The 19,200-nt window shown below is 39.7% G+C and overlaps 1 protein-coding gene across 14 annotated transcripts in view; it reads right to left on the bottom strand.

Annotated features, from left to right (window-relative positions):
* Positions 1-19,200, bottom strand: part of MAGI2 (membrane associated guanylate kinase, WW and PDZ domain containing 2) — a 1,467,480-nt gene that overhangs the window by 174,989 nt on the left and 1,273,291 nt on the right. For all 14 annotated transcript variants that reach the window (XM_059886037.1, XM_059886041.1, XM_059886040.1 and 11 more), the window contains 2 exons: positions 11,927-12,018; positions 3,741-3,933 (listed from right to left, as the gene is read on the bottom strand). In XM_059886037.1, coding sequence (XP_059742020.1) covers positions 3,741-3,933; positions 11,927-12,018 — 285 coding nt within the window. The remainder of the gene's footprint in view (positions 1-3,740; positions 3,934-11,926; positions 12,019-19,200) is intronic.

The following is a 19,200-nucleotide window of genomic DNA, read 5'->3' as shown; positions in this document are numbered from 1 at the left end:
AGACAAAGAATAAGGGACTGCATTTAGAACTGACAAAAAGTATAGCAGTCAGGAGCAGGAAATTCACCAGTACCCTGCTGCAAGTCACTTCAGTTGTGTCCGACTCTGTGCGACCCCATAGACGGCAGCCTGCTAGGCTACCCCGTCTCTGGGATTCTCCAGGCAAGAACACTGGAGTGGGTTGCCATTTCCTTCTCCAGTGCATGAAAGTGAAAAGTGAAAGTGAAGTCGCTCAATCGTGTCCGACTCTCAGCGACCCCATGGACTGCAGCCTACCAGGCTCCTCCGTCCATGGAATTTTACAGGCAAGAGTACTGGAGTGGGGTGCCACTGCCTTCTCCGCACCAGTACCCTAATCACTGACTAAACTTTTCACCCAGTTGTAAAGAAGACTTTTCCCTTTCTCAGCATCGGGCCAAGAATCACTTTCCCTTCAAAGTGAAAGTCGCTCAGTCATGTCCAACTCTTTGCGACCCCATGGCCTATACAGGCCATGGAATTCTCTAGGTCAGGATTCTGGAGTGGGTAGCCTTTCCCTTCTCCAGGTGATCTTCCCAACCCAGGGATCGAACCCAGGTCTCCCACATTGCAGGCGGATTCTTTACCAGCTGAGCCACCAGGGAAGACCATACTTTCCCTTAGGTGTTAATGAAAAGATGCTGATAGCTTTAAGATGGACTCTAACAAGTTCTGATTGAGTCATAAAACTTTCTTGTACATCAGCTCTAGAAACTCCTCAGAGACACTCTTCTCTCAGATGAATAGCATGTATTCAAAATAATGTGTCACTATGTCGAGCATCTCAAAGCTGAGACATATAAATATTTATACTTTCAGTGTAACAATTAAAGCCACTCGTCTACTATCCTTGGGGAAAAAACAGCTAAATACTGGAGCTAGTGGCATGGATAAGACAAATCTCAAAACTAGTTTAAGGTGCAAGATCTGTACTAAAATTATCTGATAAAATTGGATACATAATTGGATGTTTTCATCCTTTACTCCACAATTTCTCACTTTCGAGTGTCTAGTTTGCCATTGTCTAATTGAAAATTTTGCCTTTCTATTTTTAGTGTGTTATGTATGTAACATACATAATGTATATGTTAACATTTGAAGCAGGTTTCTCCGTTATTTTCATTTTTGCTCAATGTAACTGACTGGTCTATATTTCTCATAATCAATGTTTTTTTTTTTTTCCCCTCTTGAGCATTAGCTAGGAAACCACTGCCTAGGGTCTTCTGAGGTGAAGCAGGACATTTGAACAAGCCGAAGCAAGCATAATGCTGAAGGGTATAATCTCTATGACCTTCCTTCTTTCAGCTCTTTTTCCATTACAGTGCTCCTTTATGCAAGAAGTGGGTGACACTGCCTGTCTTCTTGTTCATCTTCTGTCTTTTCATTATTTAATTGCTCATTTGCCTCGGCTTTGAACCATCTCATCATAAGCTAGGCTTGCACCCCCACTGCCTTGGCTTAGGAAAGCATAATAATTTTAACCATGATAATAAGAACCCTACAAATGACATCTCCATTCCCACATCCATTTGCAGCTATCTCTTCTCACTGTTGAAGAAATGGCAGCTATGAAGAAAGGCTATCTTCCTGTGCATATTTTTAAAATCTGTCCCATCCTATTTTGAGGCACTGACTTTACTATCAAAGTATCCTTTGCTGAACTTAATTGTTTTTAATACTCATAAAGCTTTCAAGGAAGAGTGGGTTGAACTAACTTGGAAACTCTTCTGGTGTGAATGAGCAGTCTGCAGTAGAACGTTTTCAAAAATTAAATGCACTTGAAATGCACTTGAACGCCTAAATGAGTAAAGTTGCTAAGAACTGCATCAAAGAGTATCTTCACGGAAGTCACACAATCCACAAATTGCAAGAATACATTTTTGCAGTATTTGGCATACACTCCAATAGCTTGGGTTGATTAGAACAAAATTTAATTTGCAATGATCAGCTGGTGGCAAGAAGAGCATGAAATTATGTTGCTGCACTGGTTTTTGCACTTTGCAGTATATTTCCTTGTAAATCAAGCATCTTCCTAATTTATCTTTGGGTTACAGAACATATAACACAGCAAACGTTTTATTAAAAATCATTCTGGAGGGTGAGAGACAGTTAAATGTTAACCAAGCAAACACTGTCTTCCCTCCTGGCACCTCGCCCAAGGATAAGGCATAATTCAAGGTGCTTTGCCTCACTGGGTCAAGTGGTCTGCCGTGAATTTCTGAAGATGAATGGCACCTCTTAGCAAAAGCTCCGTATGATACAAGATCCACAGCAGTCTCTATGGGTAAGGGCTAACAGTACTTCTGACTTAGCCTTTTAAGTGATGGCTCTTGTTCTAAATCTAGTTTCTAGAAGACTCAAAAAGGATTTTTAATTTGACTAGCAAACCTTATCTTCTTGAGTGGTTTAGAGCCTGTAATTAGCTGGTGGCCTTTTAAAAAATTCAAACGTGTGATGATAATAGCACATGTAGAAGAGTCCTTATGTTAGGGAGTGACATTTGCTAAAGGTTGGTCTAATGGCTTTGAATTCACTGGACATGGGGTTGGTTGTAGAGTGTGGAAGGGAACTGGAAATGGTGTAAAGAAAGAAGCCCTGGCTGGAGAGATGGGTCTCTGCGTGATCACTGACTCACTGCAGACCACAGGGTGATCTACTGAACCCCTGGGCCTTGATTTGTCATCTGTTACATGAGGGATTTCACGTTGCTCTTTCTAAGGTCCCTCCTAATTCTAGCATTGATCATTCTGTACGAGGAGCAGTAGGTAGCTAAGCAAAGAGGCCAGCAGACTCACGGGGCAGGTGACGCCAGAACATCATTGGCACTGTCACAGAGAAAAACACTTGTGGTTTGGAACTATATTCCCAATGTTACTGAGTGCTCAGATGATTAAAAAAAAAGTATAATGCTTGTAATGAACATAATTCTTACAAATATAAATCTTTTTTGGGGGAGTTGAGACATGGTAAAGAGAGATAAACTGAATCATCATAATATGACTAAGAGGGCTGATTTTAAAAGTATGTCTTTGTGGATTCTTTTATGAAGCTGAGAAAATGGTTGCAAAGGGAATAATTACTTCTAATTTCTCTGTCTCATAACTTTGGAGTTATATGAACTGTGTTTTCTCAGAGTAACATATAGCTGTATTTTTCTAAATCAGGGTAATCATTCCATTGTTACCTTTTATCAGGCTCTACAAAGGAAGCTAGTTTTCCATCCTCGTTGCCTTATTGTGGTATCAAAACACTGAGGTTTTTGGCTTGTAAACACAATGAAGAACATTTTCAGAATCTATATTTTTCACTACTATAATGTTCTTCTTATAACTAGCACCTACTAAAAAGCAAAGAGCATACACATCTTAAATTAGTCCCAGGCTTTGCTAGGAGTTTTTTTAATGACTCCATGGAAAATGTCAGCCTCAAAGACTGCTTGCTGCTGCTGCTGCTAAGTCGCTTCAGTCGTGTCCGACTCTGTGCGACCCCATAAACGGCAGCCCACCAGGCTCCCCCGTCCCTGACTGCTTAGAAATGTATTATACTAGTGAGGTGAAAGTCTGCACTTTCAACTTCATTGTTACATGTGGAATATCTAGGTTGGTCTTTTCCCTCATAATATGGAAACCGATTTAAAATGTTGTTTCCAGTGTCCTGACCACGACTCACAAAGCATTACATCACCTAACCCCCAACTCCTGCTGCTGGTTCAAGCCACCTACCTCCACATAGCACCTTTCTTCTCACAGTGAGGTTGACCTGCCCATTCCGGGCTGCATGGTGCATAAGGTCAATGACATAGCGGTGGGTCTTTCCAGCCACTGGAATTCCATCCACATAGACGAGCTCATCTCCTGGGTGTAGGCGGCCATCTCTGTCAGCTGAGCCCATGGCGATGACGGCTCCAATCAAAATCTACAGAAGCAATGAGAAGAAAAGAACATTTATGTTTTAAACTTTCTTTTTCCTTCCTATGTATGTATGTAGTAATTTAGTGGAAGCTTTTATACTCTCTACCCTCCATCCTAAAGGAGATCAGTCCTGGGTGTTCAGTGGAAGGACTGATGCTGAAGCTTAAACTCTAATACTCTGGCCACCTCATGCGAAGAGTTGACTCATTGGAAAAGACTCTGATGCAGGGAGGGATTGGGGGCAGGAGGATAAGGGGATGACAGAGAATGAGATGGCTGGATGATATCACCGACTCGATGGACATGAGTTTGAGTGAATTCCGGGAGTTGGTGATGGACAGGGAGGCCTGGCGTGCTGTGATTCATGAGGTCACAAAGAGTTGGACATGACTGAGTGACTGAACTGAACTGAACTGAACCCACTGAGTATGTACTTGAAAAATGAAAAATGAGAGGCTGAAAGGATGCTGTTCTAACTCTTCCAGGTTGCTAACTCCTCTTAGAGAAACAGCTGTTTTGAACTTGCTTTTCATGGCCATAAAGTTTGGGGGACACTTGCTAACTGGCTCATAAGTTACCACCCTTAACTCCAAATGTCTGATGCTACTGGCACTGCACATGGGCTCTAAAATGAAACAAACTAGCTCCAGTTCTTTATTTGTGTGGCCACAGGCAAGGCCTTTGCACCTCTGCAAGCCTCAGTTGCTTCACCTGCAAAATAGGACCTATTCCTATTTATGGAACTGTTGGGAGATGTGAAATGAACAGCACATGGGAAGCATTTGACTTTGCTCAGGGCACATAGTGAGCTCTTGAAAAGTGTCAGGGGAAACTGACTGCTGTGTATTATTAAATTCAGATAAAGGTTCAAAATGCTTTTCGTCTTTTAATTTTCATTTTGCTTTGAAAAGCTGGAGGTAAGGAGAAAACAAAACAAAACAAAGCAGAATTCGTGGCTGACTTTCCCTGGACAGTTCATTTCAGTCGCTCAGTCAAGTCTGACTCTTTATAACCCCATAGACTGCAGCATGCCAGGTTTCCCTGTCCATCACCAGCTCCCGGAGGTTACTCAAACTCACTTCTATCGAGTTGGTGATGCCATGCAACCATCTCATCCTCTGTCGTCCCCTTCTCCTCTCACCTACAATGTTTCCCAGCATCAGGGTCTTTTCAAATGAATGAGTTCTTCTCATCAGGAGGCTAAAGTATTGGAGTTTCAGCTTCAACATCAGTACTTCCAATGACTATTCAGGACTGATTTCCTTTAGGATTGACTGGTTGGATCTCCTTGCAGTCCAAGAGACTCTCAAGAGTCTTCTCCAACACCTCAGTTCCAAAGCATCAATTCTTTGGTGCTCAGCTTTCTTTAGAGTCCAACTTTCACATCCATACATGACTACTGGAAAAACCATAGCCTTGACTAGATGGACCTTTGTTGACAAAGTAATGTCTCTGCTTTTTAATATGCTGTCTAGGTTGGTCATAACTTTCCTTCCAAGGAGGAAGCACATTTTAATTTCATGGTTGCAGTCACCATCTGCAGTGATTTTGGAGCCCCCCAAAATAATGTCTCTCAGTTGAACAGTTTATCTACTTTAAAAACTCAGTCAAATCTTCTCCAGGGACTTCCCTGTTGATTCAGTAGCTAAGACTCTGAGCTCCCAGTGCAGGGTGCCTGGATTTGATCCCTGGTCAGGGAATTAGATCCCACATGCTGCAAACAAGAGTTCATATGCTGCAATGCAGACTGAAGATCCTGCATACTGAAAAAAAAAAAACAAACAAAAAAAAAACTCCTCCAGATTTTTGCTCTGTTTCTTTGAATATTTTCTAGGAGCACATCCCTACATGTCCCCAGTTCTGCCTGCCGCCTGCAACGCTCTGCTGTTTAAATGACAACTATACCAGGAAGTTTGGAGGTACACATTTGGGAAACGTGCATACTGTCATAAATCCCTGAACTGGGGATTGCAATGAAAGGCACAACAGGGTAAGTTTTCTTACTTCCCATTAGAAACACTCCAATTAGTGTCCATTAGCAAGGCTTTTTTTTTTTTTTCCCAGTCACAGAGGAAAGACAATAGCACTAAGTATTTTAGTTTTGCTCTTAAATCTATAATTTTTCCAACTCATGGACAATAGAGTTCAAAGGAGTAGATTTTCTTTTGCCAAGCGGCTTAGGCTCACAGCATCTGAAAGCAGTGGCTATCATTAGTCTGATACTATTACAGAGACTATATTCGAGGTTGTATTTTAAGTCTTTATAAAATGATCCTTTGTTCACAGATTGATTTCTTTCAGGCACTAATTTCTCTCAAATCTCAGATCTGTGGACTCCAGTTAATTTGCAGTTGGTCCATCGTGACCAGCAGGCTTCCGTGTCTTCAGGTTTGTCTTCCTACTTGGTCACACTGCTCAGTGTGGTCTGTCAACACAGCCACCAGATTTGAATGTCCAGGCCTTCTCAGTTAATATGTGAAATTATGGTCTGGAGAGTTTTCTTTTTCCCCTGAGGACTTCATATTCTTAGTTCACTGAATAGGAATGAAAACCCACCCTCCCCCACCATGGCTATTTTTTCCCCATTCCTGAGGGATGGGAATAGGGACGTGGGGAGTGGGTTTGCTCCCATGTTGAATATTGGTGCTCTGATGACTGATTCATTATTGCTGCCGTGGGAATCCCATCTCCGGCCTTGGATTGACTGGGCTGTGCCCATTTGCTGTAGGCCAGCAGTCAGGCAGGCTTCTGATATTTTCCATTTTTCCTTATCATCATGCCAGCCTGAATTTATGAGTTTCTTTCTAAACATGGTCCAATCTATTCTTCAAAAGATTCAACCCACTATGGAGCACTTCAAAGATTTAGTAAGTGCTTTGTGCAAAAACCAGTTAAAATGAATGTTTATGTTTTTCCACTGCCCTGTGAAGAGCTGCATTTGGCTGGGTTAGCCCAAAGAAAATGCTTCAACCTTTAACTTTCCTGTGTGCCTCAGTGGGAGAGCTTACAGCTAGGAATAGAGAAAAAATGGCTAGCGAAATTCTTAGCTTAATTACCACCATTCAGCTGTAACTTTGATTTTAACTCATGAAAAGGAGTAAAAAAAATAGGTTACAACTAAGAGCTAACATTGCAACTGGGCCCTCTACAAAAATAGCAAAAACAAAATTTCACATCGGAAAATTCTCATACCTCTCCCTCTGCGGGAAAACAGCAAAGAAATACTCTTGAAGTTATCTTCTGTATGACTAGTTTAATAGCATCCATTAAACAGAGAATCCCAGTAAAACATCTGTTTTTTCTATTTGCTTGCTGTGATATGAAGTACTTTCCTCACTAGGTAATTCATTTATCTAGCAAATATTCATGGAGTCTAGGGATGCTTCTAGGTGCTAGGAACCCTTCAGTGAACGATGAACAAAATCCCCATCCTAAAGAGTCATTCCAGTAGTCAGACAGTAAAGACACAGAAAAAAAATATGCCGTGTGTTAGTAGGCATGTACTGTGGAAAAAAATACACCAAGGTAGGATGTTGGGTGGGTGTCAACTTTGTGGCTGAGGTGGTGTTAGGGCAGATTAGAGCAGGACTCATTGAGAAGCTGACATCTGAGCAAAGACTGAAGTTCACTGGACACACTTTTTTTAAACTTGAAGGTTTAATCTTCAATCTTCAGTTTGTTCCACCAAATCTTACAAATTCACTTATAGTGTATTCAACATAATACTTCAACATAACTTATTATATATATTGCATAATTATTATATGCATATATATTATTATATAATTAGATTGTATAATCCATCCTAACTTGTTTCAAAAAAAAAGTTGCTATGGTTAAGAAACAAGCTTGAGCTGAGCTGAGCATGGGGACTGGAGTGGCGTTAGGGCTACTCGCCCATGAGTCACATACAGGAGCCACACTCACTCCTTCCTTCAGGAGCTGCTGCCTTTGCTGGGAATAGGCTGACCACCTACGCTGTCTCTGCTTCTGGCTCCCACTGCTGGTGTCCTTTAGCCTTTGGCCAATTTGCACCTTCATGTCCTGTGTTTCACTTCTGACACAGAGCCAGCTCTGTGCATCTATTCAGACAAGAAAATAACCCACTTTTTTCCCCTTTAATTCAAATATGCTTTGTACACTTGACACATTTGAGTAGTTTATTTCCTATCTGCCACTGGAACTGCAGGGACTAGATAATCTATGATTCCTTCTTACACTGTAACTCATATTGACTTCCATAAATATATATATATATATGTATATATATTCTTATGTTCATCTAAGTTCTTGAAAACATACCTCAGAATATCTGATCCTTTGAATCAGTAGTTCTCAAACTTTACGGTGCACATGACTCACACCGTGAGCTTGTTAGAATTCTGCCCTTACCCTGAGAGCCTGATTTTACAGGCCTGGAGTGGAACCTGAGATTCCACATGCCTACCAAGCTCCCAAGAGGTGCTGGGTGCCCCTGGTCTCTAAATCTGACACACTCTGAGCAGTAAGGTTCTGAGTGTTCTCATTTGGTCTGGTGGCCACAGAGTGATGCACTGGTCATGTTCTATGTTCACTGAAGGACCTTCCCTCCGGTGCCTGGCTTGGGCCTCCTGCCGCATCGCACTGGTCACTTTCCAGGTCTGCTGAGTGCATGGTCAGGGCTCCCTAAGCCATTAGTCTATATTTTCCTTTTGGCCTTGGTGACCCCTGGCTCCACTGGTTAGTGAGCCTTCCCAACAAACACTCTACTTCTCACCTCCCTCTGACCTCACTGGATCCTTCAACCTCTGAGGACACTTCAGCCCCACTCATCAGCTTTCTCATTGGTCTTGAGAGAGTTCTTTATCCTGCCTCTCTTGCTTTGGCCCTGAAGAAACAACTCTGCAGAAAAACAGATCAAGAAAGACTCTCTTCTTCCCCAACCTTCCCCCACCTCGCCCCGTCCCCACCCATTCTCCAAACAACTGATCTGGCCTTATCTTTTCAACTGTCTTTTCTAAAAAAGCAAAAGAAGCAAAACCTCAATAGCTCTACTTTATCTTATAGGCTGTAGGGGCACAGAACAAAATGAAGTATTTGATATGAAATAATAGCAATTCACATTCAAGTGGCTGATATCCCCGTAAGCCAGGGAGAAAACTAACACACACACACACACACAAAAGAGAACAAAAACTAAGAAACAAACAAAACGCAAACCACCTTTGCAGTCCTTTGAATTAGGCTTTAATTCTTTCCCAATACTACCTAATGTCAGTCTAAACCCAGCAAGTCTGATCTTCAGTAATTATAGCCCAGGGCAACTTGACAAGGTGGCAAGCAGATTTCAGGCTCTTGCTTTCTGAAACTTTTTCACAAGTTTGCACTGGACCCTCATGCCAAGGCCTATGCCTATCATCAGCTCTCTTTTTCCATGCACGTTTTTTCTCCACACAGGCCTTTCTCCACTGCAGTGTTTTCCAAGCCTTTTCATCTCAATGTCTTCCCATCTCTTTTCAGATCACAGCTGGAAATCTCATTTTCATTCCTTTGTGGCAATTTTTTTAATTTCTTTCTATTTCTATTGTTATTTAACTGTGAAAAGTATTTCCTCTTGCAGGAAAAATGCCCATACACTTTGTTTGAGCTGGGGTCCTGCTGTTCATTATTTGCTGAAAGCCATGCTGTCGTGTTTAATGTGCATCATGAGATGTCAATACCATTTCATCTACATGGAGGCAGAAACCCGTTTGATATAATTTATGAGACCTCCTGTGGTTCGGGACTAAGTCACCTCACACGCCTCTCCCTTTGTAGCACAATAGCAACTAAATGAGGCTAGTGCATTTTGTTTGCATGTTATCTCTGGACTTACAGTGAAGGAAAGCAGGAAGGAAAGGCACATGGGAGATCTTTATGGTAGATTCACCTTTCCTGACATGGTCTTTCAGAGGTGCAATATTCTGGCCTTCAAGACATTACATTCTGGCTTTGAAAGCAACAGGGAGATTTAGGCTTCTACTTTATGGTTTAACTGTAAAATTGTAACTTGCAGCCTGATTGTGTTTTAAATTATTCAAATGAAAGAATAAACCAGAGTAAATCCAAATAAATGCAATAATGATGATCAGTAAAACTTGTAATCTGAGGAAGCTTATCATAAATACTGGATGCCTGCCCACTGGAAGGGAGAAAGGGCAGGGAGCACAAAGTCAATGTTCAGAAGGGTTGGGAACCTGATATCCTGTCTTCTCACCCAGTAGAAAGCTGTCCTGAGGCTGGATAGTGACCATACTGCACTCACACACCTGAGCTTCATTCTGAGCAATATGTGTTTCATTTGGGTAACAATTCCATCGCTTCTGTTGTTACTGCTTTTGTGCCAGGCTAAGTTCAACTAGGCCTTTCCCTTCTTTTTTTTTTTTTTTTTTTTTAGGCCTTTCCCTTCTTGAACCAGCTGATGCTATGCCTTCCTTGTGACTTAGTCATGCAATCCCTTCTACCTCTCAAGAGGGGGAGGTGTGTGAAGGGAATACGGTGCTGTGAATATGGTGCTAGTTTACCCACAAAGCAGACAAGCATGAGCCTGTAGGGGTAGGAGTGTCCAGCAAGGTAAGAAGAATTGTGCATCTCAAAGACTGTATTGAAATAAGCATTATGAGAAGAACTGGAACCTTGTTATTTCCCCTTACATTTATTTTGCAGTTTAACCTTTTACTTGCATTTATATATAGGAAAGGACTTGATTGTATTTCAGGACCTAAAGACCAATTATGAACCTTTTATGAACCTGACTCAGTCTTGTGTGTGTGTATTAGTTGCTCGGTCATGCCCAACTCTTTGCAACCCCATGGACTGTAGCCCCCCAGGCTCCTCTGTCCATGGAATTCTCCACGCAAGAATACTGGAGTGGGTAGGCATTCTCTTCTCCAAGGGATCTTCCCAATCCAGGGGTTGAAACCAGATCTCCTGCATTGCAGGCAGATTCTTTACCATCTGAGTCACTAGGGAAGCCCAACTTAGTCATACTAGGTACTATTTAAGGTATTGGAGAAGGCAATGGCACCCCACTCCAGTACTCTTGCCTGGAAAATCCCATGGATGGAGGAGCCTGGTGGGCTGCAGTCCATGGGGTCGCTAGGAGTTGGACACAACTGAGCGACTTCACTTTCACTTTCCACTTTCATGCACTGGAGAAGGAAATGGCAACCCACTCCAGTGTTCTTGCCTGGAGAATCCCAGGGATGGGGAAGCCTGGTGGGCTGCCGTCTATGTGGTTGCAAAGAGTAGGACACGACTGAAGCAACTTAGCAGCAGCATTTAAGGTACATCTTTTGTATCATAAAACACAATAAGTGTTTTATTGCTGTTATTTCAATACATTGTCAGAAGTCTAGCTTTGTTGGGTTTTTTTCTGTATATTAATGAGCACTGTTATTTTATGTTTTCACTCAGATGTATTTATACAGAATTTCTTCAGAGCCCTTTCCATATCCCCAATATTGTGCCAACTGAAGCTGAGTTCATGAACATCCTCTCACTGTAATCACCTAATTCAAATCTGGTGAGACTGCAGTGTTGAACTTGATTTTACTTATGTTGATCGCCATGTTTTCTCTCCCCTGTAGTTGCGATCGAAAACATACACAGTTCTGTGGTTCTGAGTCATCTCCGCACATACATCTTCTGTCATATTGCATGTTTATCTGTGAGCTGCTGCCCAAATAGACTGGGGATCCAATACAATTAAATAACTGAAATATTCAAGAGGAATCCAATCCATTCTAAGAAAGAGTAATGTCTCTCTCTGAATGAAATGTGCATTGATGTATGATGATATACTGGCATGGAAACACTGGCAAGTTTTGGAAACTTAAATAGCAAGAAACACAAACCTCAGAAATTTTTATGTGAGTCCTAAATGACTTTCTTTTTCCTATCACACTGAATGATATTTCATCTCAGCCAAACATATACAATATAACCCAAAGTGTAGAAATAAAGATAATTCAACTCACAGGCTGTCCAGGCTCATCTCCCCCGAGGATTCTGAAGCCAAATCCAGACTCCATCCTGCGAAGGTGAACATCCAGCTCCTTATAATCTGGACCTGGCATAAAGGAGATCCCATTGAGTAATGAATCCTGCCTCTTCCCCAACCCCTGAGGAACTAGACACACCAATGATAAATTAATTTCGTGGATGCGATTAATGAGAGTGCTGTTAAGAGTAGTGACGAGCACAGAAATAATAATAATAATAATAATAAAATATATATATATATATACAGTGACAAAAAAGTACGCATTCCAAAATTAGGTAGTCTGGATTAACAGTGACCAGCCAAGGACATTACTAGTGTATTGCCATAGGCAGAAAGAGTACACACATTTTCTGAGTGGGAAAAAAAAAATCAATGCGTCTATAATTCTTTATTCTCCTGAAATCATTGAGATTGCCCTTGAAGACTGGCTGCCACTTTGGGGATGTTACTCTGATCAGGATGATTGTTTTAGAAGCATGAGAGAACAGATGGCGACACCCTGGAACTACCTGGTAAAGGATAGTCTGCTGCTGCTACTGCTGCTAAGTCGCTTCAGTCATGTCTGACTCTGTGCGACCCCATAGACTGTAGCCCACCAGGCTCCCCGTCCCTGGGATTCTCCAGGCAAGAACACTGGAGTGGGTTGCCATTTCCTTCTCCAATGCATGAAAGTAAAAAGTGAAAGTGAAGTCACTCAGTCGTGTCTGACTCTTCGCAACCCCATGGACTGCAGCCTACCAGGCTCCTCCAACCATGGGATTTTCCAGGCAAGCATACTGGAGTGGGGTGCCGTCTAGTAATTTACTAATAGCTGTTTATGATTTGATGTGTCCCATTTAGTGTGTGTGTGTGTGCACGCGTGAGCATGTGCATGCTGGGGGATATAAACTTACACTTAATAGAAGTTGTCTCTTTTAAAATTGTTAAAGTTAGAAAACATAAAATTGAAACTGTTCTCTACTGAGGTTTGAGTGAAGTTTTAATTTTCTGAAAAGCTCCTTTAGGTTTCTCATAACTTATTACTAGAAATTTATGAGAGTCTAAGTGAACTCTTATCCCTCAAACAATTTAAAATGTGGAAGCCACTAGTAGATTGACTGCTGACTTCATAAACACATTCAAAATAAAGCTGATGAAAAAAAAAAAGAAAAAAAAAACAAAATAAAGCTGATGAGGGATACTTTTCTGTAGTTAGCCGAAAGAACGGAAATGTACTTAAAAAAAAGCTGAGAAATTCCTCTGAATGTCATTTTCAATTCTAGAATAAATAAGCTAAAACCATAAGAAATCTTTTGACTTTTAAAGGAGCATATGATTTAAATAGGATTTAAGCTTCTCCCTGGCCCTTTGAATCTTCTTCAGGGGCAAATGTCTCAATCACGACTGGGTTGTGCACACTTTAGAGTGCACACTGTTAGGATGTTAATCAAAAATCAGCAACTTTGGGGAATACTTATTAATGCCATCCTTTGCTTAAGAAGTATTTGTGATCTCTGGGCCTTAATGGTTTAAAGGAGGTATTAAAACTGACAGAAGCAATTATTCAGTTAAATGTTAAATTCTTATTATTTAATCAGGATGGTTTTGGAAATTGGGATGGGACTTCAGATGAGACTCCTCATGGGACAGGAAGCTATGTCTTAGTCATCTGGACATATGGTGATAGTCATAGCTGGTGATGGCCTGGCAAATCTTTTCTAGAGTCCATAGTAAGTGAAGCTGCTGAAGTGGGACAGGAAACAACGTACAATGAGATGGGGCTCGCCTTTGTGCCCTCCCACCACACGAGGAAGGCAAGTCACTCACTTCTGAAATTTAGGCATACGCATGTGTCTAGTGCTCTCAAGGGGAAAAAAAAAGCTGAATCAGGCACCTATGTACATGTGTATGTATCATCCAAGACCATGACTTTCATGTCCTTCTATGGCCAGATGCACGTAGAACCAAAGGCTTTCTCAGTCAACGATGAATATAAAGCTCAAGAATAAGAACCAACTGCATTTCCACATCCATTAGTCATCCTTTATGAACTGTATAATCATTCATATTTTAAAGATAAGACAACTTAGCAGAATTCAGTTCCTATTAAACAGTTAATTAGACTCATGTGGTAAAAGGAAAATGAAACCTTTGCCCTATACTCTACGAGTCTCAGTTGACTTTTGAGCTCAGTTTATCCTGAGGTCTAGAACATCATATATGAAATCGCATATTGGGGAGTGTGCTAAAACTTCAGGACTCTGGAGCAGGTAGAGCAGCCCTACAAAACCATAGCAGGGATCTATATTCCTCCCAAGGGAGGCAGAAAGACAAAGGCAGACGACAGACAATGCCCAATCACTGTTCACACCTCTAAAATGTGGTTATGGTATGACTGCTCACATCAATCTCTCCTCTAGGTTACTTTAGGCTTAGTGGACTCTAGACCATACATACATATATATATATAAATTACAAAGAGAGCATGATATACTTCTGTCACTTAAAATGACAGAGCTAGCATATGTTTAACCAGAACCTGTCATCTAATTGTAGATATTCTCATTTTTGCATCGCTGCTGAGTATGGTGAGAAATTGTTCCTCCAGTGGCTTTAGCACCAATCCATATTGCATGAGGAGCTCTAAAATGAGTTTACTGTGTGATCCGTTTTATTTGCTAAGTGAAACTTCCCCCCAAGGAGATGCTGAAACTGTAACAGTCCCAGTAATGGAATTTTGAGATGTGCCAACGTACAAGGGAGTTGTCTTGTGTCAGAGAATTCTGTGATTCCTGGGAGAACTGGAAAGCTTTTCCTTAATGAATGATTCAGGACTGTTTTTTAATTAGGAGAAAAATACAGATGTTTGCTAGTTTTATTTAACTCTGAAGAGGTAAGCAGAGCACATACTGTCTTTCCCCTGTTCTTTGTGTGCACTTTGGTGACATTTCGATCTCTTGACTATTGCTTTGACTGCTCTGATTTCAAACATGGGGCAAAACATGCCAACCATGTCATCTTCACCTTCCACTCTTCCAGGCCGAGATGGCTAGTTTCATGGTACATGTACGCAGAGAGAGAGGCAAAGAGAGACCCATTAGAGTAGTCTGCCACAGATGTGATTTATTTTTAACTTTTTTGTTAATTTTGGAACACAGACTCAGAGGCTGCAGGGCATGGAAACTTAAGAGAAATAGTCAACTGGATACAAAAGTTTAAATGATAGATTGTGCCTTAAGGCAGTAGTATTGTGTGTGTGTGTGTGTGTGTGTGTGTGTAAGGAAAATAAGAGTTTTCAGAAAGACAATTTTTCTTTGTTTTCTCCTTCCTTCCCCATACCATTTGAGCCTGGCTGTAGAAAGTAACTAAAATTACATGCACAAAGCTTGAAATGTTTCTCTTTCTCCCCACTTTGTTAGCTCTCTTGAAAGATTATGATGTTTCTGCTACTTTTCTTCAGTTGCTCTTCTGGTGGGATGACATGTTTAAAACAACTGTAATATGCTTTATCTCTTCCCCTATCAGTGTAAGGACTTAAAGCAAAGAAGTTCAAGGGCCAGTCTCCATCCCACTGTTTCACAATCCTCACTTCTCTCTCCAGTTGGTTTACAGACCATGTACCCAGTAGGTTGTTAGATGAGGCGGTTGGGTGAACACTCAGTGGGACCTGAGTCGCTCAACGTCACTCAGTCATGCCCCCACCAACATTCTTTTTTTCTTTCTTTTCTGCCTTATTTTTCCTGTATTTATGCTCTTTTTTCCCCTTCTTTTTCCTCTTCTTTTTTCTGTTTGAAAAACCATCAGAGGTGCTCTCAGGCATGGCGTGGTGCAACTCAAGGTGAGGCAGTGGTTGTGAAGAAATGGACTAAAAGACTCAGAAACCTTTTTGGATGCTGGTGTTCAATGGCTAGCCATGGCCAGTGTTGCTGGTTCTTTAGAGGTGGGTCTTGGGATCCTCAGGCTTTATGAAATAAAACATTTGAAGATCCTTGTCTCAGGTGGGACTTTGCATGACCTCTGGGACAAGCTATGGGGATGGAATTTACAACTACTGATAAATCCTGGGATCTCACTAATATTGAAAAAACTATATCCAGGTAGCAGGGCAACCTCTGTCATAATAAAGAAAAGCATCATTTCAAAAGCTGATTCTTATTTTGCATTAAGACTCCAGGAAGACTTCATATGCTCTATGTACCCTTGGTCTAGCTTCTGAAAGATGGTTTTATGCACAATTTCAAGGAAAAGGATAGGTGACTGAACACAACTGATTAATTTTGTGAATGTATTCAAGCTTCAAAAATGCAAAGAATGGCATTTTTATGGATTAATTTGGCACATGGGATGCTGCTGTAAACATGTCAATTAAATTCTGGTACTTGAATCCCCTTTCATGTTTTAATTAAACATAAGCACCATGGGCTTATTACCAGTCTGGCACAGAGAATGAATTCATTAAATATTTTTTTCTACTGGAAAAAATGTTATTTATTTATTTTTTGCTTTTCCTCATAAAGAAATCTAGGAAAAACAGTACTAGGAAGGAACAAAGGTGGTTTCCAAAGAACTCCAGATACAGAATAAGTTAAAAAGGAATTAAATAACTTTTATTGCTCAAATCTAACATTACCAGATCAATAACTAATACATATCTGCCTTAAAAGAATCACTTCTCTCCACTTTTTTCTCTTTATAACCTTTGGTGATATGAACATGGCCAGACACGGTTTAGCCATAGTAGAAGCCATCTCCCACTCTGCATATGGTTCTCTTCAAATAACCAGAGTTTTCAAATTAAGTCAGATTTTCCCATTCTAAATACTCCCCTGCTCTCCCCATCCTTTTCTCTCTTGGACGCAAGCCTTCCCTCTTTCCTCTCTGACTTACTCCTGCCAGTCTGGTTTTTGTGCTCTTGGCATTACTGAACTGCTCTAAGGTCACTGATGACATCCTAATGACCAAATCCAATGGCCATTTTTTCTTTGCTCATTCTGCTTGATTTCTATGTCTCACTTAATACTGTGGACACACCCTTTATGATCCTTGATTTCTTTTGTTTCTAAACAAGAAAAGATCTCCTTCCAGAAGCAATTTCTAGTCTTGATTTCTGTGGTACTCCATATCCTGGTTTTCTTATTTTTAGGTGGAGCTGTCCACTCAAAGGCCCTGACTGTGGATTCATTGTTTCTTCTTAACATTCTACCCTGGTGATGGCATAATTATCTTTGTTTATAATATTCCATTATGAATAGCTTGCACGAGTTGCTAAATAAATGTGTCTTAAATTTAATTGTTTCCGATCTAGTGAACCTGATAAACCACAACACTATTCTACTATTGAGATTTCACTTAGCTTCCTAATTACATTAGGACTTCCTACCATTAATTTTGCCTAAGCATCTTATGCAGTTAAATTTAGCAAAATACCTTACAATTATAATAAACAGATCCAAGTCAAAATCATGACAAATAGCTTGATAAAGAACATTTTATAAATATGAGAAGTAGTATAGAAGATCTATTTATTCTGGATGGAGTCATAATTTTTCAGAATAGTTTCCTAACTTGTGTGGACACTTAACAAAATATTCGAATTGGTTCTTAACCTGAAAATCTGGATTGTATGGTAGTATAATACACTCAAACTATATTAAAACTTTCCTCTTTCAAGTAATATATATTTTGGAATCATTTTGCTCATATATCAAGGTTATCTAAGTTATTACATAAACATAGTTCTTCTCTTTCTTCTTTTGGCTTTAAATATAGTACATTCAGAAGCTGAGAAATGCAGAAAATGTGCTTGTTGTGCCATAAGCTAAGATTCAGAATCTCAAATTAAATCTTGCCTTCATTTTGCACCTGTAATTACTAGGTCTCATTTTCCCTCTGGTTCTAAGATACTCTTAAAAACTACAAAGATGTTATAGTTGGTATAAAATATATATTATTATACATATAAATTATGTTTAATTTATAATATATATAATTATGTTTTAAAAAATTTCAGACAAAGCTAAACCAAATACTTTATACATTTTCTGATGACAAAATGCTGAGCAATATCTTCCATATTTTCTACAAATCCAAAAAAATGACATGGAAACTTATAGAATGAAATGATCTCAAGCACATATATCCTCCAAGGGGTGTTAGAACATGCTGAGATGGATAATGAGCTGTCATCATGGAAACACTCTAGAGATGTGTGTTGTGAGCCCACAGACCTGAAATAGTACTATTATTATGAAACATTCTTTTCTACAATTGTTTCAGTATTCTGGCTTTCAATCTAGTGGTCTAAACAGCTGTTCAAAGTACTTCTTAAGAGTAGGAAGATCTAAATCTTCCTTTTCTTCCTTTATTTCCATAAAATTAAATATTTCAGCCTAAATCAAATTAATAAATATTTTTTCAGAATAATTAGGTCAAAAACATTTAAGTAATTTAATTATTACTAAAAGCTCTTAAGCTTCAAACTATTCTATTCTAACTTAAAATACTATTAAAATGTAGCACTTTATAAGTGGCATGGTTTAAAAAAAATAAATGGTTATCAGTATTTAACTGATGTGAGAATAATTTCATTCTACATTAGCAAGTTTATAGTAATTTTTAAGTAAAGTAATTTCTAGTAAGTTCTATGGAAATGTCTAAACCACAAATCTTTTCAGATACTCTAGCTTATTTCAATTATCTAGTCCAGTGCTGTTCAATGTAAACAAAATGCAAGCCACATAGGTAATTTAATTCTAATAGCCATATTTTAGAAAGCAAAAAGAAACAGATACAATTTTAATAATATGCTTAACCTAACATATCCAAAATACTATTTAAGCACTAACACAATAATTAGTGAGATATCATATTTTTCTTTTTTTTGGTACTAAGTTTTTGAAATTCAGTGTGGATCTTACACACTTCTCACAGGACATCCAAACTCAGAGAGGCCACATTTCAAGCACCTAGTAGCCACAAGTGTCTAGAAGCTTCTCAACTGGATAGCATGATTTAGTCAATCTAATAGCTTCTTTTGGTACTTGGTGTTTTAATCTAGTCTTTTACTAAAGCATTTTATGAAAGAACTTAATGAATAAATTATTGTTTTCCTTTGACTTTTGTTTCTTTCCTTGGCTGCCATATAGGTCAAATTTGGTGAGAATTGCCCTCTACCTTAAATATACGCTTATGTGGGTGAGTGAAATTAGCATGGCGATTATATACTAAAAAACTGATACTACTCAGAAGAATGATTTGTTACACAAAATG

Source organism: Bos taurus, chromosome 4 (assembly GCF_002263795.3).
Source record: "Bos taurus isolate L1 Dominette 01449 registration number 42190680 breed Hereford chromosome 4, ARS-UCD2.0, whole genome shotgun sequence".
In the NCBI taxonomy this organism is placed as follows: Eukaryota; Metazoa; Chordata; class Mammalia; order Artiodactyla; family Bovidae; genus Bos; species Bos taurus.
Note: the sequence above shows the minus strand (reverse complement) of the source record. Positions and strands in the feature narration are given on the sequence as shown.